Source organism: Phasianus colchicus, chromosome 2 (genome assembly GCF_987193195.1).
Source record: "Phasianus colchicus chromosome 2, bPhaCol1.hap1.1, whole genome shotgun sequence".
Taxonomy (NCBI): Eukaryota; Metazoa; Chordata; class Aves; order Galliformes; family Phasianidae; genus Phasianus; species Phasianus colchicus.
This window is the reverse complement of record NC_143437.1, coordinates 7,714,227-7,737,172: the sequence shown is the minus strand read 5'-3', so window position 1 is coordinate 7,737,172 and position 22,946 is coordinate 7,714,227. Positions and strand designations below refer to the sequence as shown.

Genomic DNA, 22,946 nt, shown 5'->3' with positions numbered 1-22,946 from the left:
ACTTATTTTTTCCTCTCTTCAACTCAGATTTAACTAGGGTTTTAATTCCAGTTTACCAAGGACACAAAATTGACGAGCCACCCCAAAAGATGCAAGCTCACCCTTCGATGCACCACTTAAGAACTCTGTTTTCCTTCTGCTGAAGGCAGTTTCATTGAACTATATTATGAGCACCTGAGTCGCTTGTTGAGGATTTAAGTTATTCACACTAAGTGCTTGGAACATGAGAAAATTTAGGAAGGAAGAGCTTTGGTTTGAGGATGGGCAACTGTGCTTCGAAGCAGCCACACTCCTCAAGGTCATTTCCACTTCAGCCATAAGTCACTGCACAGCTTAGTTAATTCAGAACTGCGACTCATCTCTCCGCACGTCAATTCCAGCAGGCAAGCAGTCACCCAGGACGGTCACACCATTGATTCCAGGGTGGAAGGAAGAAAACCACATCCTTGCTTCAGCCTGTTCAGCCTGTACTTGAACCGCAGTGACTCTGTTGAGAACATGGGAGCTGAGTCCTCATCTACCACATGCTTTCATTCTAGGAAGAATGTATTTAAGTAAACATACTTAATACATGTAATTAAAAACTAAGATGAGTTCAGCTACAAGTAACAAAGTTAGTACTGTACTAGCTTCAAAGATTTCCTGCATCCCATTGTAGCAAGTGAATACAATGGTTGGATGCACAAAATGGGGACTCCTCTGTTGACTAACAGCCAATGCCTGCCTTGCACACTTCTTCCTGCTAGCAGGTCGGGTGGAAATGCGTGGCTCTAGACATTGCAGCATCCCTTTTCCAGCATTCCAGGTGACACTTGGAGAGGAGACTTCCAGATGCACTCACAACCAAAGAAATGAAGCGTAGCTGAAACAATGCTTTGCCAAAACCAACACAAAGACATTGACCTCTGGAATGTGGGGCTACTTGCAGATGTCCTAAAGGATGCCATTGACTCAGTCATACAAAAGGTACTTTAACCCCTGGCAATGATTCACCTAGACATTTTTCTAGCAAAAAGCCTTATTATTGAGGGAGAGCTTCCTATTATTTGCAGGAAAATTCAGAATAGAACTAGTAGATACTAATTTGTTAAAAAGACAGATAAACATGTACAGGAAATACTTCTATGAAGGTCCTGATCCTCTGAAGATTAATAATCTACAGTACTGGAGACAAAACCATGACACTGAGGAAACAAGCAAACTATAAAAACAGGAAGAAGTGGAAGTTTATTTTTTTTACGTTATTTTGAGTGAATATTTGTTTTTCTGAAGCTCAAGATACTGGCAGAAGCCTCCATCTGCAGGTCACACCATTCTTTGTACAAAAGCAGCTGCAAAGAGTTTCCTCACCCAGGTCCCCAGAGCTGTCAGCCCAGGGAGGCCATCCTGCACGTTATGCTAGCCAACATTGTTTTTTGGTTTTTACCTCATTTAAAGTCATTTCAAGGCACTGAAATGGCTGTCACTGTATGCATGGTGTTCTGTAGGTGTTACCAATAAACCACTGGACAAAGGTGCTCTAGATACACCTCAGTATATCCACTACAGTACCCAATTAAGGCAATACTTGTGGGAAACGAAGGGTTTTGTCACACACAAAAAACCAAACCAAAACAAAAAACAAACAAACAAACAAAAAAAAACCAAAACAACAACCCTGTAAAGAAAAGCTGCTTTGGACTCTCCTGCCTTTTGTTTAAAAGAAAATGAAGCTACCACTACTTTGAATTACAGTCCCTTCAAGGACTGTTCTTGTGTTGGGCTGAGATACAGAGCTGCTCAGGGTCTGCTGCTTTCCCCTAAGGCAGTGAGCAGAGAAGGGGAAGAAGACACCACATAAATTCTTCCTCATCCAAGTATTCTTTGAAACAACTTCTCTACCTCCTTGTCTGGACAGCTCTCATTACAACCAGACACATACTGAATTGCTATCCTAAAAGCTGAATGAAGCTGAGACCTACCTGCAGAATCCCCAAGCCACTGATGAAATGCAACTCAAACTCCAAAAGAGTTTGCTTAAATATTTATCCCTCTGTGCTATATTTAATGCTGCATATAGACTAATTATTTACGTCTGCTCCAAGTAATCACTTTGAACTAGGACATTCACTGCTTAAGAAATATAATTAGATTTCCACACTAGTTTAGGGGTGTTAAGGGATGCCACTGTGGGCTAAAATGATCTATATTTTAAAAAGAAAATAAGTGCAGCACTATCAACTCAACTTTCCACTTAGAGTTTTACCTCTTCCACGATGGCAATGAAGAACGAGATGCTACCTGTATCTTGACTCATGGAACATTGGTATAGATATCACTACACATTTTATCAAATACTAAGTGTTTTTTACTTGTCCAACATACAGAACACACAGAACTGGATGTTTTCTATTTACCTGTATCAAACGTGGCACCAAGTGATAGCAATGACAGTGCTGTTGATTAAACTGCAGTAAAAATCACATAGAAAAACAAAGATCCATTGGGTACACTTCCAAAATTATTTTCCAATCCAGTTAACCCACATTATTCTTGACCAGAAAAACACTGGTGCCACTACAATGATGTAGAGGATATCAACGCACTCCCTGACAGCAAGGGTAAAGCAATGGTCTGCTCACAGAAGCACACACAAGCTAGCTGGGCTAGCTATGGCTACCTGCCTTACACTAATTCACTTTTCCTTTTCAAGTGATTATTTTAATTAAAATTCTGCCTTAATGCTGCATGTCCAAGTAGACCAGTTGTTAATTTATTCTTTTTTTTTAAATTATTTTTGTCTCCCATGCATGTTAGCAGAGCTTCACGCACACAAGCAGCAATGTTTTACATCGCCCTGTAACTCTCTGCACTGACTGACAGCGTTGGTAATTACACAAATCAATTAGAGGCAGAAACAGGAATAATAATAATAGACACAGACAGAGCCCTTGAGCATTGGCTTCTAGGAAGCAGCTATCAAGAAGCTGTCATTCTCTGGCTAATGAAGGATGTGAGGTGGTCATGAGCACCTCATCTGCTGTGCTGACCAAGGCTGCTGCAGTCTGCACCCAGGCCCAATGTTGCTTCCAGTCACCCTGAGAACCAGCCAGGTTCGTGCTATGTCTGATTAATTGAAAACCGGGCTTGGAAGTAAGAATGAAGTCACATCCTATGAGTGCACCCTTCAACCCTGTTACTCTGCAAGATGTTTTAACACTGAAGTGACACCTGGATATTCTGGCTTCACCCCTTTGCTCTAGCTACAAAGGAACAAGCTTCCAACACAAACTAGACAACATTTTCACAAAAACACCCAACCTAGACTCCTGCCATTATGGCAGTTCATGAAGTGTATGCCAGAGTGTCTATTTTTCCTCCATCATCTGCCAAGAAGCAACAAACACTTTCAGAAGTCACAATTTGGCTCTTTAAAACCGTTTATTCAGATCACATAAAAATAGCATGGAGAAACAACAACACACACAATAAAACCTTGGGTACACTCTGACAGCAGAGCAACATGCTGTCTCCAGTGCAGCCTTCCAAGCTTTGGTGGTTCCTCCACTTCCTCTGCTCTGGGATGAGCAAACCCATGGGCCTTAGTCTCTCCCCTTGCTCTCCAGCCCCTTTGCCATCTTCACAGCTCTCCTCAGGATGCTCTCTATTAGTCTCACATCCTTATATCGTGGTGTCCAAGACTGCACACAAAGATCAACTGGCTTTGAAAACATCCACGACACCTTCAGCTTGCAGACTCTCCACCTAGCTAAGGCAGCAATCACAGAGGCTGAGCTCTGCTGCCAGGGATCCCCAATGTCCATCACGCCTGCAATGAGCAGCTGCTGCAAGTATGGAGGATGGTACACGGACTATCCCAAAAATCTCACTCCTAGAACTTCCTCGTGATCTTCTGGCAAGCAAGCAGCAGGCAGGATCGGGCAGGAGCTCCAGCTGGCGAGAAGGAGATAAGGGAATGTTCTCCTTCACAGGCTGGCCCTTTAACAATTTGAGAAAGGAATTCACATCCACCATTTTATCAAACCTTCAGGTTTCGGGGTCTTCACTCTCTTGCCCAGAGTCCCAGTGCTGAGTATCTATGCTAATTTGTAAGGCTAAAGTTAAGCTTTTCCTTTGATACAGAGTAATGTTGGGGTTGGCATCCCAGTGCTTGTTAGGGCAAGCTTTCTATTCACCTTGGAGCAAGCTATCTCTTCAAGCTTAATTAGCACATGCACCAGGCTGAAACATTCAATGGTTAATTGAAACACTGTGCCAACCTACGGTGTGCTCTGCATGTCTCTCATGCCTTGCATGGTAGAAGCCCATGGGTGGGAGAGTTGTTTGGGGTGGGGAGAAGGTTTAATTTTAGCTGAGAGGAGGAATGTGTTCAGCACATTGCCTAAAAAATAAAAATAAAATGAAAATCCACCCTGCCACAATCCGGTCCCGACGCACGACATGGGCGGATTAACTTATGCATCTGTAACACAGAGAAGCACCAAATGGCAAAAAGCATTCACAAAATCAGAGCCACAGCCATAGACAACGTAATGCAAAATCACTGCACCGTGCAATGACGCTTGAAGCTACCAAATCCATCCCGGTTATGACGATGTATGTCTGCTGTGCCCACAGCAAAGCAAACGATTTCATGTCCCTGTTTGTGCTGTGTAAGAGATGATAACGAGAAAAATCAAAGCCATATAGCTGTAGTCCAACAAGGACCTGTTTAGAGTCCAGGCACCTATGCTAGTGAAGTGACACATGGAAAATCAGGCACTGACACACCAAAGAAACTCAATGCAAAGCCCATACTTGAGCTATCGAAACCCCATGCCAGGCTGGCACATGCTTTTGTACAAACAGCCACAAAGCCCAACCTAGAAGAGACTTTTTCCATGCTTGTCTGTCTGTGTTTGATCAGAGGGAAGACGGTAACCACCTTCTGACCTTTGCAACAAGCCAAGCTGACAAAATCAAGGCTAACCTGCAATGGGAAGTTACCACATATAGCAGCAAATATTTTCCTTCAGCACAAAAGAGGTCAGTGTTTAGCATTTCAATTAGATCATGAATGACAAAGCCACATTCCTGCAGAAAAGTTCCTGCATTCAAGATGTTCCAAAATTAAATGAATATACAAAGGCAGGATTTTAACCTTTCGGTATTTCTATTCGCAAATTTTAAAATCTACAGTTTTCAGTGACAGTTAAACATAAAATATTGCTGTGAACGGGTACAGTCCCTTCAGCTTCAGCTTTCAGGTTCCTTACATGCCCACTGGAGCCACCCAAGGAAAACCCTGCCTGGTTTCCTGCCTCCTCACCACCCAAGCAAAGTGCAACCCATCAGAAGGACTTTCCTGGAACCTGCGTGACACTTCCTCCACAAAAGGCTGTTAGACTTCTAGATATATTTTCTGTCCAGAATTTTGTGAGGCATTGTTCGCTGTACTGTTTTCTTAGCACCACGGACTCCACGCCCTGTGCATTTCCTCGCCAGCCCCAGCCAGCCTTCACGTCTCAGTCACCCATTCTCAGCTATCTGCTTAAGGCTGTGTACAGCACAGGACTCCTTTACATAACCAAGTGTACACATGTGCGCTTGGGATTAGAATCAATAGCACATCCCTGCTGTCCTGCCTGGAATCCATGTGCCACCAGAAGCCAGAAAACAGCACACCACTAGGCTGAATCACTTCACTTCCACTGCTCCAAGAAAACAGTCACCACCTGCCCATGGCCCTTCAAGCAAAGGTTGACCTGACTGGCCCAAGTTCACGTCATGGCAGTTTGTAAAACCACAAGCTGGAATAAATCAGTACAGTAGTATTTTTTCTGCTGACCCATCAGCAATTATGTCAACAAATCTCTCTCTCCCCACCAGCCTCGTTACACACAGATGCCTGTTTCCATACACACTCCAAAATGATCCAGTACTGACTACGAAAAAGCAACGCTGGGAGCTATTCATCATTTTTTTTTTTTTAGGGCATCCTAATATTTGTGCTGTCACTTCCATAAGAAGATGAGAAAAGACGTGAAGGATCTCTCTTTGACGCTCGGTTCAGAGCACACAGCTGAAGGCCAGACAAAGTTAATCATCCGAAGAGACAACCTCTTCCAGGCACAGACATGTTCCTCGCAAACACCAGCAGCATTTTCAGCTGGATCCATGCAAGTCCATTGAAAGAGCCTTTGTGGCTTTCACTGAGACACACAGCGTATGCTGCACATTATTTCCAACTGTTCCATAGATGGCAGATCAGAGAGCAGATCCAGGCTCCCCATGCTGGAGCAGCCAAGATCTTCCGTGGCAGCTTAGAGGGGAAGGGTCGTCCTTCTGCAGATGCACACAGCACAGCTACATGGCGAGAGAAAGGGCAATGCATTTGGACAAGGAACAACTCCAGATAACACTTCATGGTGTTCAAAGACAATCCTATGCCCTACTGAGTTCTAATATGCCACATTAGGAAGAGGCCATTTGCGCTGTTTATTGACATAGAAGCATGTTGGCAAAACATGTCCTTTGATCATGCACTGGGTTGATGGGAATTGGGTTTCTCAAGTCAAGAGGAGACAGAAACACCCCTGAGGAAGCCCTGCTCACCTCCCCCTGAAAGCCTCTGTCACAGCAGCCCTCCTGGCCGGACATGAACTGCTCTGGAGCGGACACACAGACCTGCCCAGTGGCACGTGTGCAAGGAAATGACTTCAGAATCCCATCAGAGACAAAACACACCAAGCCCAAGGATGATGCCGATGCTTTTCTCTCTTTCGTGTACAGGGTAAAAGCAGTTGCTGCAGCTGCAAAAGTGTTCTCCAGAGAGGAGGCAGCTATCCTGTGCTACGGCCATTAATTTGGGTTTGTTTGTCGCCAGTTCCATGGTTGCTTGGACATTATTGGTTTTTAGGCATTTCCCTTCTCATAAAAAGAAGGGAACTGTGGAAGACACACTGCCCAAGGTTAGGAGAGTTGGGCAAAAAGACCTGACTGCTTTAAATATCTGCAGCACAAAAAGGTAACCAGGGCTTACCGTGAGTGGAGGAGAACCATCTGGAGAAGGTGTGAATGTAGAGACTAATTTCTAGTCCCACCTCAACCACTTGTACCCTGAGCAATAAATCAGACCAACTCTTTTTTTACCAAATACATCCACGTGGAAGTGCTGGATCTAGCTGTTTGGCTTGTGGTCAAGCGTTTTTGGAAAGGCAGAATCACAACCTTGCAGACAGTCTCATGAAAAATTATTCCACTTATTCCTGCAGCAGAGAGGAAGCAAAAGAAGGAAACGGTCTAACAACATTTAACTGTTTTTTTCTTAAGACAAAGCCTCCACAGAAGGTGTGTTTCATTGAAATCTCAAAATTTAAGCACAGGAACACAAAGTTCACTGCGTCACCTCCGCCCAATCAACATGCAAACCCTACGTATGTTTGCAGTCAGCACTCAGTCACCATATCACTGAAGTCACCAGAGACCTTGATGCACATTTTGTCTACCAAAGCAGCAGCAGAGCAGCAAGCACTCACTCCTTTTCCACTTTAAGTCAGCACTGAGAAAGCAATTAAGCTTCTCGTTCTCAGCTCCTACAATTGCATAAGCTAGGCGGCTCTGGCTCCAGAAGTTTATATATTTACCTTTTAAAATATGAATGGGAAAGTGTACACAAAACACCCTTCTTTCCCCATCCCTTCCTTCCCATGAGGAGGAGTGTTTGTTTTTTTATCCGACCTTATGAAAGGTTGGGGAAGCTATTCCACCAATACTCCGATAAAAGTAGCCCACACTTCCTTAGAGATAGAGCACAGAAGGAGAAGAAAAAAAAAAGCCTTACCAGCAACAGTCAGTAGAAATATTTCCTACTAAATAGGATGTGTCACTCAGAGCTTTTTATGCTTCAATTTAAATATCTTTAAGCTGCCTGTACAGCATTTCTGGAATAATTCACATGGCTGTTGATTTTGGGGAACAGCCTTTTTTGTCGCTTATGGGAGCTTGAGGTAGAAAAGGGTCTTTTCTGCCCTCTCTGGAGATTTACTTTGGTGACCTTCTTTAAAGATCTGCCTGCAGAATGAAGCTGAATGAAAGGGTGGTAGCAGACTTTTTAAGCAGTCTTTTTTTGTTGCTTTTTTTTTTTCATTCATGAGCTGTGATTTTGAAGCTGTGCACTATAGCAACCTACCCCAAAGCTGGATGGAAGACCTCAGCCACATCTCAGCCTCTGGGTACACAAGCATTTGTAGGACCTAGCATCAAAAATCAGGAGAAAAGCAAGAGTATTCTTAGTGTGCAAACACAGAAGTTCAGTAGAACCCACCGTGCTGCAGCTGCAGGTATTTTAGCATTGCCTAGCACAGCATTGCGCCAGGACAGTCCCAGCAAGCTACAAACCCTTCTGCAGTTCAATCCCAAGCAGCAAAAGAGGCTCTTTCTGCTCTGCCCCCCCTTTCCCTCCTGCTTGTCAGCCATTTCTGCGCGTGCACGCACACACACACACACACACACCATTAAGGTGGGGAAGAACCCTCTGTACGCCTGCATCAAATCAAGTGGACAAAGTGCCCACCTCCCCCTGCCTGCTTCTGCTCCAAGTCATGCACTGCTGTGTTTTCAAGCATTTTAACCAAAAATGGGAACTCATCGTGATGAACAAGCCTGCTGACCCGGGAAGTTTTATCCCCTAACTTGGCCGAGGCTCCCTATAAAGAGACACATCACCAATCCGACAGGCTCCCCTGAAGCTGTAGAGTTTGTGCATATGTAGAAAGAGAGGGGGAAACGGTTTATTTGGGCTCGGGCAGCCTTCCTGCAGGATGCAGTGTTTACAGAGGGTATTTCTAGAACTTCCTGCTCTGCACACGCCTCCGGCTCCTCCCAGGCCTGCCTCCCCCCAGCCCCCACCCAGAGGCCCCCAGAGCACAGGGGATGTAGGGGTCTCACCGTCACCCTGAGCTCCCCCAGCCATGGGAGCAAGGGAAGAGGGGCAGCTCCTATTGCCACGGTTCTCCTGGAAAAGTCTGCATGTCATCCTTGTCTGCAGAACTTTTAGTACTTTTTTATTTTTTTAAGCACACCTTTAAAATGAATTTAGATTCCTTTCTTTCCCTCCTTTATTAGATTTTCATATCAAGCTATTTGAGCTTTCTACACTGCTTCCTTCAGACAACAAGCGAAAAAAGCTCATCTTCAATATTTTTTAATAAGCTTCCAGCCATTTAACATTTGAACTCTTACACTGTATTACATCCCCAAATACTAAATTGTTACAGAAAAATAAATGGGGGGGGGGGGGGCGGGAAGCAGGAGTTTTTTCTCTTAAGCAGCTTTAGTTGTTAATGATCCTGCAGCCTTTTATTAAAGATTTTAACCACAGAAAGCAAGCTTGGCACTAGGTTTTCTTCCTACGTCAACTGAACACCAAATATCTTTCTAAAAGCAGCAGGTCTTTGAGGCAGTGCAAACACTGGGATTGCTCTATTTCAGCACTCCCTCCAGCTCAGTAACCTTTCTGTCTGCAGAGCCACTCAACTGAACACATCCAGCAGCAAGACATACAGCAAGGACTGGCTGCAACCAACCTAACACCTTCCATGCCAACTAGCAGCTAAGAATGAATTATGTTGGCAGCACCAGAAACCTTCAGTGATAGTTTTTGCTGTAATTTCATCGATGTTAAAAAACAGCAAAAAACACAGCACAACAAAACCCAACACACATCACTGAAGTATCAGTGGTTTTATGTAATGTAATTTATACCTGTGCTTTAAAAAGGCCAAGCCTACCAGCTCTGAAACACAAGGGATATGCACTGCTGTCTGACAGGGATGCTGGACCTGGCTCTTTTCCCCACCAGAGGAAATCTGGCATATTTTACAAGGTCACAGCATCTTCCCATCGTATCCAGTTGTCTGAGGTTTCTCCTGCTACAGGCACAGTTTGGAGCATGGCGAATTCAACCTGAGCTCAGTGGTGATGATGTATACAAGGAACACACTCACTGCTCCCTGGCTCTCTGATATGGCGAGGAACCATGGCACTGAAATGCTCTGAGGGTTTAGACTCTCATCCAGATGCTGGACTTCCATCTGTGGGCCCTATCCAGGTGATGTGGATGAACAGTGGGGAGATGCAAAGGCCTATATGTCAAAGGAAATTGTGTTACAGGACTGAACCAAAGTCTGATGGCCACTCGTGGGCCCCCCAGTACAAGGAACATGGACAAACCAGTGAGCCCAACAGATAGCCACTAAGATGAGCAAGGAGAGCACATCTCCTGTGAGCAGAGGCTGAGAGAGATGAGCGGCCTGAAGAAGGCCTCAAGGAGATTCACTGACCTGTGTACAAAGAGAACAGAGCCAGGCACACAGCAGGCCGTGGGGTCTCATCCTCGGAGAACTTCGGCAGCTGCCTGGACATGGCTCTGGGCACAGCCCTGGACACCCTGCTCTAGGTGGCTCTGCTGGAGCAGGGCTGGGCCTGATTGACCCAGAGGTGCCTTCCTACTTCAACCTTTCTGTGGTTCTGTGAACAAAATTGAAGTAAACAGCTGAAATAAACTCCAAGCATGCTTTGGAGAAGCCCCGTTGATTCTCTCAGATCTCCATGTAATTTTGAAGAACCAGACTGTTTGTAAACAACTTGCAATGCCAGATGCAGAAGCCCTGCGGCAGCAGCTGAGTTTACTCCTCAACCTCGCTTGCATCTTCCAGTAACTCCTTACTGCATCCCCTTGACTTGAGGAAAATACAAAAGCACCTTCCATGTCCACAGCTGGATAAGTTGTTCCTTCCTTGGCCCCATAGCACACTCCTGCACAGATCTGCAAACAAGGGGCCCAAGCACACATACACATTTATGTCTATCAGCTTGGGGGCATACCTTTCTACTCCAGAGCCACGTAAGCAGCCAGCTGGCTTTATGAGAACTTAGAAGCCAGGTGGGAGTGTCGAGGCATGTCGGCAGAAGAAATACAGCAGGAGGTTGAGCTGAACCCCTGGCTTGTGTCCAGTACAGGACAGGGATGGGTGGTTTTGGGGAGCATCTCTCACTGCAGGGACCCACAGCAGGCATCCCAGCTGCCAGCACTGCCCATACATCTCACGGCATGCTGAGGGAAACTTCTCCTAAAATGATATGTATGAGCAGACATGATAGATTTCTTTGTCCTCCCAAACAACCTTCCTCCACCAGCAAGTGAGTTAACAAATAGATAAAAGCATGAATGGCTAGGGACTGCAAAAGGTAGCCATACAGGACAGATGCACAGCACAATTAAAGCCTAAGCATTTTGGATTTCCTTGGGATCTGAGCACATGTGCACAACATGCATGTGTCCCCACAGAGCAGCATGGGCCCTTACAAGCACAATTTGCACCATGGCCCTTTCTTCCCCATGGACTACATCAGAAAACACCATCGGGTTTTACAGCACATCTCTCAGAGATATCAATGCATGCTTCCCACAGATTAGCAGAAGAGAGATGAGAGTGACCTTCTTGTTAAAAAAAAAAAAAAAAAAGGGGAAAAAGTACTTGCTACCTGCAAGAAACACAATTCTGTTCCTAGGGAGATGTACGCAGTAGCAAGTCCTACCATTACTTTTGGAAGGATGTTTAATACACACACATGAAAAAAGAGCTTTGCTATGGAGTTCTGCAACTCCTCCTCCCCACATTTGCTAGTAGGAAGAAATTTCCTTCCTTGATGGAATAGCCATCAGCTATTGGGCTCAGCTGACAGCCTCAAGATCTCTCCTCTGATTACAGCACACGTAGGAGTTGAGAACAAAGAGGGGGGGAAATAAAACCAAAACAGTCCTTGAAGTGTGAGTTGCAAGTGAAGAAAGTCAAAGAAAGTTATTCAAAGAGCCTAAGAACAAGGAGACTTGAGACAAAAATAATAATTTGGGAAAAATCTCCCCGAAACCTCCTGCAACAGGTAGAACCTGCTGGCTTTTGGCACACATATCTTTGAAGCCCTGAAAGCAAGCTTTGTAATACTGTTTTTGATAAAACACAGCTTGCTTTTAAGGGGAAGCACCTACTTCTGTTGTGCAAGGCAGCCAGCACTGCGCTTCAGCTGCTTGTTTGACTTAAAGAGAAGAGGCACGGAGCACAGATGTGATGCACACAGGTACCAACATGCTGATCCCATCCATAATGAGTTCTGTGCTCCTTCCATTGACAACCGACACATCAGAGAGCCTCCTGCAACTGCACACAGGCAGAAGCAAGGTAGTTGTACCCTCATACTACAAACCATCCAGCTACTTTTATTTTCATTTCCATGCTTCTTCAGGAGCATTAAGTCCTCCAAAAAACCAAACACTCTGCATACTGAAGAAGGCATGTATCATCAGTGCAGTATCTAGATCTGTACTTATGATTTTACTCATCTCTGTCCTCTCTTCCCCTGAGCATCTCTCACGAGAATGATCATCTTCTAGTGTTAAGAAAGCTGGAGAAAAGAGGAAGAAAGAAAACGAAGCACATTTTTCAATGGACTCGGTGAAAGGAAAAATTCCTGCAACCAAAGCTGGTTTCACAGCAGCTGGGAATGTGCATGGTGCACCTCAGCCAGCGAGCCACAGCACCTGGACTTCTGCAGAACCCCAATGAAGCCATCCAACAGGTGGAATTCAGCAGCAGGGACACTTCTTTTGGGATCCAGCACCCTGCACAGAACCACAATGATAACCAGAGATTGACAAGTGTATCTCTCTCAGGTTCAGCATCTCCAGAGGACCGTTTGTTCTAATTCTGCTGGAGGAAAGGGAATTACATTGATCAATTCTTCAAGCATTCCAGCATGTATGCGATGGAGGGACTGAGCCAGTGCTGACGTTGCATCTCATTCCCAAGCTCCTGCCTTCCACCCTGGTCCTGAAGAATGACAACCACCGCCATCTCCCTGCGGTTTGGTGGCCCCAAGGAAACAATTTTGTGGTTTCAAGCCAGCTACCAGCCAAGCAAGTCCACGTTAAGGAAGAGCCTCCGCTGCGCAATGTGCTTTTGTTTGCAGCCTCGGGATTTAATTAAGCGGGTAGATAAAGCCACCTTTTAACCCACGCTAGAGGGTGTGCCAGATTGAGATTACAACGCGATGCAGAAACAGGTTGAAGCAGCTCCCGGCTGCATCCATGCCACGGGCAGACACCATCCATCACCCACTGCTTCTGGCTGAAAAACCCACTTTCTGGCCCAAAGGTGAGTTTTTTAGGTTTCCCTGAGCCAGAAACACGACTGGGGTTTTCTGAGGGTTTGGGCTAAAGCGCAATCCTCTTCCCCAGGTCTCTCTCCACGTGAACCAACTAAACCCTCACTGAAATCTATCTACAGCTGCTTTTCAACTTGTTTCCAAGACAGAAGCAGAAAGGGTTGCTCTTTTTTTTTTTTTCTTTCCCTTTTTCCATCCGACAGACCTATTATTCCCTTAGAAACAGCAAGTTCTCCAAGTAACCGAACAAAGCAGCTACTTACATGTAGTATTTTAAACAGCCATGTTTTCAGGCCAAGAAATAAACAGTTATATTTTGGCAACCCTTCATTTCCTGTCCTATTTGCGAGCAATAATGTCATGACACAAAGTATGTCCCATGCCTTTCTCCCTGGCTCAAGCTTGAAAGAAAAGGAAAAAAAACACAGCTAGCTGAATGGACAGCTTATGACAGTGAAAAAATCAGTAGTAATGGGCAAAATGGGGGAAAAAAAATAAAAAATTCAGTGTAAAGGGCAAACTACTACGTCGGCAGGGTGAGTGCTTGGAGCAGCCATGGAAGGAGGTGGGATCTGGGGAGAAGCTCAGCTCTATGCCCTTTGCTGGAAGGAAGAAGCTCACTGCCACAGCCATGCCTCCAGCTCCCACCCCAGCTCCAGCACAGGGCTCCCAGCTCCATCCCGAAACGCCGCGGAGCGACACTTCCTCATTCTCTGACCTTTTCCATTTAATTACTTCCTGTGACTTTCTTGGAAGCCTGCATCGTAATGATGTGCCGCGGCCGCCTTCGGGCGTAACTGAATCATTTTATGCCTTCCGATTCAGCTGAATCCTCCCACTCGCAGCCAGAAATACAGCCGCCACACGCCGGCCGACCGCCCGGTCCCTAGCAGCACGCAGCCTGGGGGGCAGAACGAGGCATCCTCCAGCAATGACAAATCGACCTCCGGGTATCGATCGGAAATGGTGCAGTCATGAAGGAGCCTGGGCAGCCGGAGCCTCATCCCTCTCCTCTTTGGTTTCATCAAATGGTTCAAACACTCTAAATATGGGAGAAAAGCTCCCCAAGCAAAATGAAAAAAGCCAACGACGGGGAAAAAAGACAACGCACTGATTTTAAACACACGCTGGCTGCAGCGCTTTGTCTGCAATCTGCCTGTTAACATTTGTTCACAGTGCACTCGGTGCAACGAGAAGAGCTATGCAAATCAAAGCCAGATATCTGGGGCAAATAGCAAGCGATGCTGCCGTTGTTCCTACAGCCCGAGCAAACTTATCGAGAAGGCCCGTCCTTACTTCTTCTAACACCACGTAGATTGAAAAACATCACCCACCACCGCCAGGAAGGACGGCGCATGAGTCACCTGCAGCAGTGCTATCCATCAGCGCAGGAAGGGCCTGGAGGGAGCACACACAGCAGCACCAGGATCAGGGCAGCAGCTCCGACACGGCCTCCACTTGCAATGCAGAGCGTCCTTTGCCCCAATACCCACCAACGGGGTGGCAAGCGCAGGCCTGGAGCGCGGGGTGCAATCGTAAAATCGTTAAGGTTGGAAAAGACCATCTAGCTAAGATCATCTAGCCCAACCAACAAGCCATCCCCACCGTGCTCGCTGCCCACATCCCTCGGCAGCCGCCAGCTTTGCACATAGCCACCTCTGTGCCGCCCCATCGGAGAGGGAACCGTGAGCCCTCCGAAGGGTCTGCTGGAAGCGAGCCCAGCACACCTCCCATCCTGCTCCGCAGCAGCAGCAGGAGAAACCCAGCTTCTCCTGTTAGAACTGCGCTGACTTCCAAATAACCACAATGTCAGAAGCGACGCAGAAACGCTGCTTTACAGACTCTTTGCTACAAGGTGCCCCAACCACCACTCCTCCTCACACACACGTTGCAGGCAGAGGCCATTTCCCCGGCCAGTTACCGTTCCCAACGCTATGTGTGCCGGCCCCACACACCCACAGCCCCCAAACCCCCCCTCCACGGCACCTGGCACCCACCCAGCACTGCGCTCAGTGCCTTCCTTTTCCCGGCTGTCATAAAACCCTCGAGGCAAAACTGGGGATGAGAGCGCACGGAGTCCGAGCCCACAGCTCTGCACCGCAACCTTCACACATCGCACCGCCGATTTATTTGCGTGGGGGCGTTTCGGAGGGGTCGGGTGTCTGCGTGAGCCGCTCCCCGCACACGCGGGCACCGGGGTGAGGGGGGGTTGGGGGGGGGCCCTCCGAGCGCGGCGGCCGCCGCCGGTGACCGGATTTATGAATGCGGCGTCATGTGACGGCCGCCTCCTATTCACAAAACGGCGGCCGGGGCGGGGCTCCGACCACCCCCCCCCCCCCCGAAAAAAAAAAAAAAGCCACCAAAAAATTCCGAGCCCTGGGGGCACAGCCGCCCCCACGCTGCAGGCCGATCCCCCTTCCCCCCCCCCCCGCCAACAAAAAAAATATATGATTTTTTTTTTGGAGGGGGGGAAGGGAGAAGGAAGAGGTTGGATCCCCCCTCACCCACACACACGTCGCGGTGTGAGGGAATTTTTTTTTTTTTTAATTTTTTTTTCCTCTCTTTTTTTTTTTTTTTTTTTATGAATGAAGATGCGGTATGCAAATGAGCGCGGCCCGGGGGGAGCGCGAAATGGCGGCGGATGTGCGGGCGGGCGGCCGCGCGCTCACGCACGCGCGTGTCCGTGTGTCCGTGTGTCCGTCCGTCCGTCCGTCCGCGGGTGGGGGGGTACCGGGGGGATCCCCGAGCGGGGCGACGGAGCGGCCCCCCCTCCCCGAACACACACATACACACACGGAGAGCCCCCCCCCCCAGCCCGCCCGGCCGCCCCCGCTCACTCGTCTGGGTAGGCGTCCTCGGTCATCTTCTCCCCGTCTCGGCTCATCCCTCGCCGCGGGCGGCCGGGCTGCGCCTCCGCATCTTCCTGCGCTTCACATGGCGGGGGAGGCCGCGCCGCGGCGGGGCCGGGGCTGGCGGCCGCGCCGGGCCGGGCCGGGCCCGACGGACGGCGGCGGCGCGGGAGGCTGAGGCGGGGCGGGGCGGGGGGAGCGGTCCGGCGGCGCTACGGCCGCGCTGGGCGGCGGGCGGCGGCCGGGGGAGGCGGCGGCGGCGGGGAGGGCGCCGCGGGGGCGCGGCGGCGGCGGCGGCGGCGCGGGGTTCGGGCCCGGGGGAGCGGCGCAGCGCCCGGGGGCAGGCGGCGGCGCCGGGCCAGCCCCATGGCCGCGCTCACGCCATGGCGGGGCGCCGCGGGAGGCGGCGGAGAAGGGGGGGGGGGGGCCCGGCAGGAAGCGGCGGCGCTGCCGAGCGGCAGCGGGCAGGGCAGCGCCGGACCGAGGGAGGGAAGGAGGGAGGGAGGGAGCCGCGGCGGCGGCGAGGAAGGAGGGGACGCGGCCGCTGCTGGCGCCTCCCCCGCGGCGGCGCGGCCCGCCCCGGCCCGGCCCCCCGAGCCCCGCAGCGCAACGCAGGCGGCGGGGTGCGGCCGCTCCCCTCGCCTCGCCCCCCGCGCCCCGCCCCGCCCCGCTCCCGCAGCCCGGCCCCGATCGCGGTCGATGGAGCGCCGACCCGTCGTTGCGGGGCCTTACCCGCGTGAGCCTGGCTGGCGTGGGCTGAAAGGCGTCGGGGCGAGCGGAAAACCCGCCGTGGGTGCGGGACGAGGCCCGTAGCCTCACGATGAGGCCCAAGGTGTCTGTGGGTGATGTGTGATTGTGCTGCCGCCCAGCAGTCCCGGCAGACCTGTCTGTCCCGCTCTCGGCCTCTCCGCCTCGTTGGGAAGATGTCTGCTGCTGCTCTCGCGGCTTTCGGACGGCATCAATTCTCTTTTCAGGAACAGAAGTGAAAACTTGGAAAAACTGGAAGGACTGCGTGGCAGCAGCGTGGTGGAGGTGAGAGCCCCTGCAAGCTCCAAGGCCTGGAGGGCGCTTACCCTGAGGAGAAGCAGTGCATCCTTCGGAGGTGGGACCAGGACCATGGCTGTGGTGGCCTCACCGTGTTAGGTTTTTGTGGCTGGGGGTTTCCATGCCTTTTTTTTTTTTACTCTCCGAATGATGCTGGGATTACTCAGGCTCCCAACTTCCTCATTAACTCCATGCTCAAGACCTCAGCGTTCAGCTGCAGCATCACATGGATAGGTGTGAAGCAGTGAGCATGGCATGTAGCTGCTGCCTCCCGCAGAGCCACAGCGGGGGGACAATCCCATCACTAAAATCCCATCTCTAAAAGATCACTGCAATGCACGCCCCACTGAGCAGGACTAGGGTGTGTGCCTTGCTGTTGGTGCTGGGAGCTTGGCATTCTGGTCCCAGTGCTTAGGGTGTAATTTCACATCCCAGCGGTGAGCAGCCACCCTTTCCCAGGACACGGCAGCTGAAGGTTTACCCGATCTCATTTCTTGAGTCACTTCCTGTGGATTTGTGAGATCTCACATTTGATCTCTGCTTTCACTCACATGCTAATTTGGGTGCTGCTAAATGATCCATTCATCTCACTTCGCAACCCTCTTATGATTGCATATATGCTGTTCGTATGAGCGAGAATCGCATGGTATTCCAATTGTTCAGGTTACCACACTGGTTCCTCTGAGCAGCATTTGCAGAATGACTGCTTTTTTCTGAATGGAACAGTTCGCTGAGGGGAGACTTCTGCTCATTGCACTGCTCATATACAGCCTTTCCCTGAGATGTGATCATTACAGCACCTCCAGTTAATTAGCCGTTGGTGGCAGAGCTTCAAGACTAATGATTTGCATGCTGTGAATATTCTGCACTTTATGTTTGAATGGGAAGTTCCTTGTGCAAGGCAATATTTTAGCTGTTGCAAAGAACTAGATGTGAGGACATTTGAGCAGAAAATAGTCTTCCCCACAGGCTGCTAAACCTTCAGCTGACACTGATTTGGGGTGAGAAGCACTAGGATTTGGCATAGCAGAGCTTGGAATGCAGGCTTGCCATTGCCTTCCTACATTCTTGCCTTGACAACGTGTCTCCTCTGGGCTGGAGACTCCCATACTGCTGGTGTAGGAGCCCCCATATGAGCACTGGCACCTTGGTGACCGAAATGATTTCAGTGCCTTTTCCAACTGACTCACTCTGTGACTTGGAATAAGGGAAGAGTAGAAGTTGGCAGCCCTGAATCACACCATCCTCCTGATGATTACCCCTCACCCGATCATTTTTCTGAGCAGCAGTCGTATTTTAAAGGCAACAATAATCATAGAAAAGGCCTCTGAGATCATCTAGTCCAACCACCAACCCATCCCCACCATGCCCACTATCCATGTCCTTGAGTGCCGCATCTACACCCATTTTTTTTCCCGTTGCAGCAGCTCAGAATGTAAGAGCTGCAGAAATGATCTGCAATGACTGCACTCTTTCCAGGAGGTTATTTTGAGGGACACCAAGACCAAAACGAGTGAGCAGAAAGGGATCCTCACTGCCAAACTGCTTTACCCTCAAAAACAAACCCACTGCTTTCTGAGTTCCTAAACCATGCACTCTCTTTCAGCCTCTCCCAAAATAAAAGCAAAGGTTGTTGAAATTTAGTGACTGTGAGTTAAAGGGGGCTTTTCAAAACCCTTGCTTTCCTACTGGGTTCTCTGTTGTCCTCTTAGCATTCAGCAGTAAATGATTTATAGCCCTCCTTTCATGCTGGTTTGGTGTTTCCTTTGTGTGCATAACTTCCTTTTGATAGAAGGGGATGATAACAAAACCCAAATTCTAATCTCTCGAGCACATGACACGCTGTCTTTGCGGTGCAGATAGCAGGAAACTGCTCTGATCTGGAGTTCAGTGCTTCAGCCTCCTTCCCACACCCCAAAATAGACCCGGTGAATTCAGAAAGCAGCACTACTAGGGTGGGCAGAGCTTTGCTTTCAGTTCTTCACTGCCCCTTTACATCTAGAGACAAGTGTGCACAACTGCTCCATTGATGCGCTGGAAGTCCTGGGGTTAGTCCTAAAGTTGGGCTGTGGTGGCACCAGGGGAGGGCTGCCTTCCCTCGAGATGCCTTTCCACCCTTGGGAGCTTCCTGCGTTTATGCTACAGCTGTTTCCAGAGTCTCATGGGAGCCAAACAAACAGATGCCAAATGATCTGCCTTCAGAGAGCGCAGAAATGGGTGGATCTGGGGAAGACACTGGAGCTGTGTTCATCTATTCTTTCCATCCTGGGGGATTATTTGCGTTACGCCTGGATTCTTCAAAGGCTGACTTTGAGAAAGTTGCTTTCCTATAGCCAAACTTAGAAGGTCCTGGCTGAGTGCCTGAGCAGCTCTGGTGGGGGGTTCATCCCACCCAGGCCCATCTAGGGTGATACCCTCCATAGGTTATTGGCCAGGAGATAAGTTCCTAGGGAGCTCCACTTGCTATGGGATGACTCTGGTTGGGATAAGGCCACAGCACACAGTGAGGAGGCAGGGAAGGCAGCACAGCATCCCACAGAGAGCAGTACCTGGTTCTGCTATCCTCTGAGACACCTGCATCGCCGCTCCCGAGAATTCCCATGAAAAATAATCACAGGCTGCTTTTATGTCCTTGTAATCGTGAACACATTATGCTTCCCTGCCCACTTCTAAAGAGAAAAAGTAATTAGTCACCCCACACAAGTCTTTTGGGGTGGCACATGTGCTTTGGTATGTATTCCAGCTCTGCCTACATGGAATGGGGATGGACAGCCCTGCTCCCTGGTTGTCTGTTAGGTGCTGCCTTTTGCAGGAGCTGCTTGCAACCTCTTGCACTTACAGCCAGTGACATCTCCAGCAGCACTTGCTGGTGTGATGAACGAAGCCTGCATTTGCAAGTGCAGAGGATGGGAGCTTCAGACCAGCAAAGCAAAACAACTCAAAGCATGGGCCAGCAAAGTGAAATAACCAAGGCACTGGTGTGCCAAAGTAGCCAGCAAAGGGCTGCCTTCATTCTTCCTGCTGTTATATGCTTGTGCTAAAAGTGCAAATTGAAGTTCGTTCAGTTGAAGGGTTGTGGCAGAAGAATTATCCAGAATTTGCTGAAAAACTGCAGATGGAAGCTATTGTGGAAAGCAGGCTTTGTTTCCATCCAGGGAAGAATTTGGTTTATGTTTCAGGGATTGTAAAGGTGATCTCCCAGGTCAGTGGCAGGTAACCATTTGCCTTTGATTCTGTTTTTCTCTTGAAGTCTATAAACCCCAGCATTTACACTTAAATGGATGTGCTGAAAGCTGTGTTTAGGAAGAGAGAACTTCATCCCCTCCTGCACGTACTTCTGCCACGTGATTATTGTTTGGCTGCAGCTTTGCAAAGGATGGCCGGAGGGGTGGTTTGTGCAGGAGGAGGGAGGCACGTGGCTCCATTGCTGCCTGGTTCAGCCCCACTGCTGTCATTGGTTTTGCCTTCAATAGACCTATTGCAGTATCTGGGCCCCTCCTTTATTTTTCTCTCCTTGCTGCTTCTCTCCTTGCTGTTTCTCTCTTTCCAGATGTGTTCCTTCCATACCCTATATGGGCATACCCTAGTATATAGTGACTGCTTTCTGTACCAAAATTGTTGCTGCACTGTTTACTTTATTGCCACACAAAGTGCTCTGGATAGCGGTGACTTTGGAAAGCTGCTTATAAATCAGCTTCTGCTCTGAGGAGATTTGAGTCTTCTCTTGGGTCTTCTGGTTCCAAGGAAGTAATGAACGTGAAATCTCTCTTTCAAAACTTGAGCAAGCTGATCAAAGGCCTGGGAGATTGCAATCCAGATTTTGGCCCTTAAATTTCATCATACAGCATTTTCTCACTGTGGTCATAAACGGTACATAGCATCACGTAAGGTGTCATATGCTGATTGTCACTCGTATCTCCCACAGTGTTTGGTAAGGACAAGAAGAGCAGGAGAAATGAGGGCACAAGGAGATGCCCAGGTGTCAGCAGCACCAGTCAGCCTTGGGAGCACCAGGAGTCATGTAGGACAAGAAAATCTCTGCTGGAGCCGGAGTCCCAATGCCCAACTGGTATTTAATCACCTAAAACCCTCTCTGCAATTTTTTACTGGAAAGAACAGAAATCTACACCAACAAATTTTCGAGAAATACAAGAATGACTCCAAACTTAAGAGAATTTTGGAATCATACTGAATGTTTCAAGCTAAATACTACACTACTTTTTTTCTTCCCGTGGTTTATATCAGCATGGATTAAAACAGCACTGTGCTGTGGAGCCGCTCAATCAGACTGTACATGGCTCTAATCTTTTGCCTGGTGCTGCCTGACTGAATGTGCTCCAGTCTGCATTGCCACCCTAGGAAAAATTCCTTACATCTCGATTTCCAAGTTTTAAAGTATCTCCATAAAGATGAAACACATTTTTTTTTTTTTTTTTTTTCATAATCCAAAGCTGTGTTTTCACCTACAGTTATTTTTTGCTGCCTAAATAAGAGCTCTTTCCTTTGCACTTGTGCCAACATGGAACTTGGATAAAGAATTAGACTTAGATTCCTAATTACAACACTTCCCCCCTACTTTTTTGTATTTATTATTGTTTTAATAATGACTGTCAGGCACACGCCATCTCTCTGAATTTTAGTCTTTTTAAAGAAGGTGTTTTTGAAGAAGGCACACCCTTCAGAAAGTGTTTTGTGGTATCATATTTGTGCCTTTTGTGTCCAGAACCATCCGCCTTTTCAATTCGAAATGCACTTCTCAGGGTCTTGCAACACAGCAGTCTAAATTAAAGCACACTTACCATAAAGGAGTGCAGCATATACATTTATAGTGGAAACTGCACTGTGGCATGAAAGATGCCCAAACACCATCTGGTCATTCAGTGTGGAATTCCTTCTGGCTGGGAGATGCGCATGGCTGTGAAACCCCTGCCTGGTGCTGGAGTCACCTTTCTCTTCTACCTCTATTTGAAACAGCCCTCATCCACAGCTTGCTGTTGGGAGGAAGGGTTTTGCAATCTCCATTTCAAGTATCAGACCTTGGGTGTTCCTCTCTTGGAACATCATGGCTGAAGAGCACCCCTGGGCTCATTTTGGAGGTGCGGTGCTCTGCGGTGTGCCTTGGTGGTAGATGTTAACCAGTCACCCATGGAGTTACCAGGCTTGACACAATTATGCTGGCCAAGCTCACAAGGAGAAGGAAGTATGGGAATGCTCACTACCAAAGAAGTCTGAGAATACTGCAAAAAGACACTGCCTCTTTTGACATTTTCATCTGCAGATCAACAGTTACAGGCAGTTTTGAACTAAGAGGTGCTGTTGACATTTTCCCTTTTCCTCTTTTGATTTTTGTTTCCTGTATGACAGCATCTGGTCCTCCAGCCCCAGCATTTCCCTCCCTGCCCTCTCCATCTGCACTCCATCTCCCACTCTCGTGTCATGCAGGCCTGCTGCAGGAGGGCATTTCTGCTCAATCTGGAAGCCGTGAATATGGGAGCCAAAGGAAATGTTGTTCTTTTTATTTCCATGCCCTCAGATAAGTCTTAAATCTTTGCTCGTTACCCCAGGTGTATCCACCTTGAACGTGACAGCATCCTGTAAATTCTGATCGAGTCCCTTACTGAGTCTGTCCCTTGCTAAATCTGTCTCATTAAATAAAAAGAAAAAAAAAAAAAAGGAACAGAAAGAACAATAAAGCTCTAATTGAAAAATTTTGCTGAAAAATGCCCGAGTGTGGTGATTTTTGAAACAAAAGCCTGAGAAATATTTTTTGCTTTTCTAAACTAGGAAAAAAATGCATACATGTACTCTTTTGGTTGGGGTGGAATATGCACAGTTTGACATGTAGTCCTC

General features: G+C 48.3%; 1 protein-coding gene across 1 annotated transcript in view; it reads right to left on the bottom strand.

The window, feature by feature from the left end:
• SPRED2 (sprouty related EVH1 domain containing 2) overlaps positions 1-16,188 on the bottom strand; it is a 51,328-nt gene extending 35,140 nt beyond the window's left edge. The window contains exon 1 of the mRNA XM_031599463.2: positions 16,041-16,188. Coding sequence (XP_031455323.1) covers positions 16,041-16,087 — 47 coding nt within the window. The 5' untranslated portion in view covers positions 16,088-16,188. The remainder of the gene's footprint in view (positions 1-16,040) is intronic.
• Positions 16,189-22,946: the final 6,758 nt, after the last annotated feature.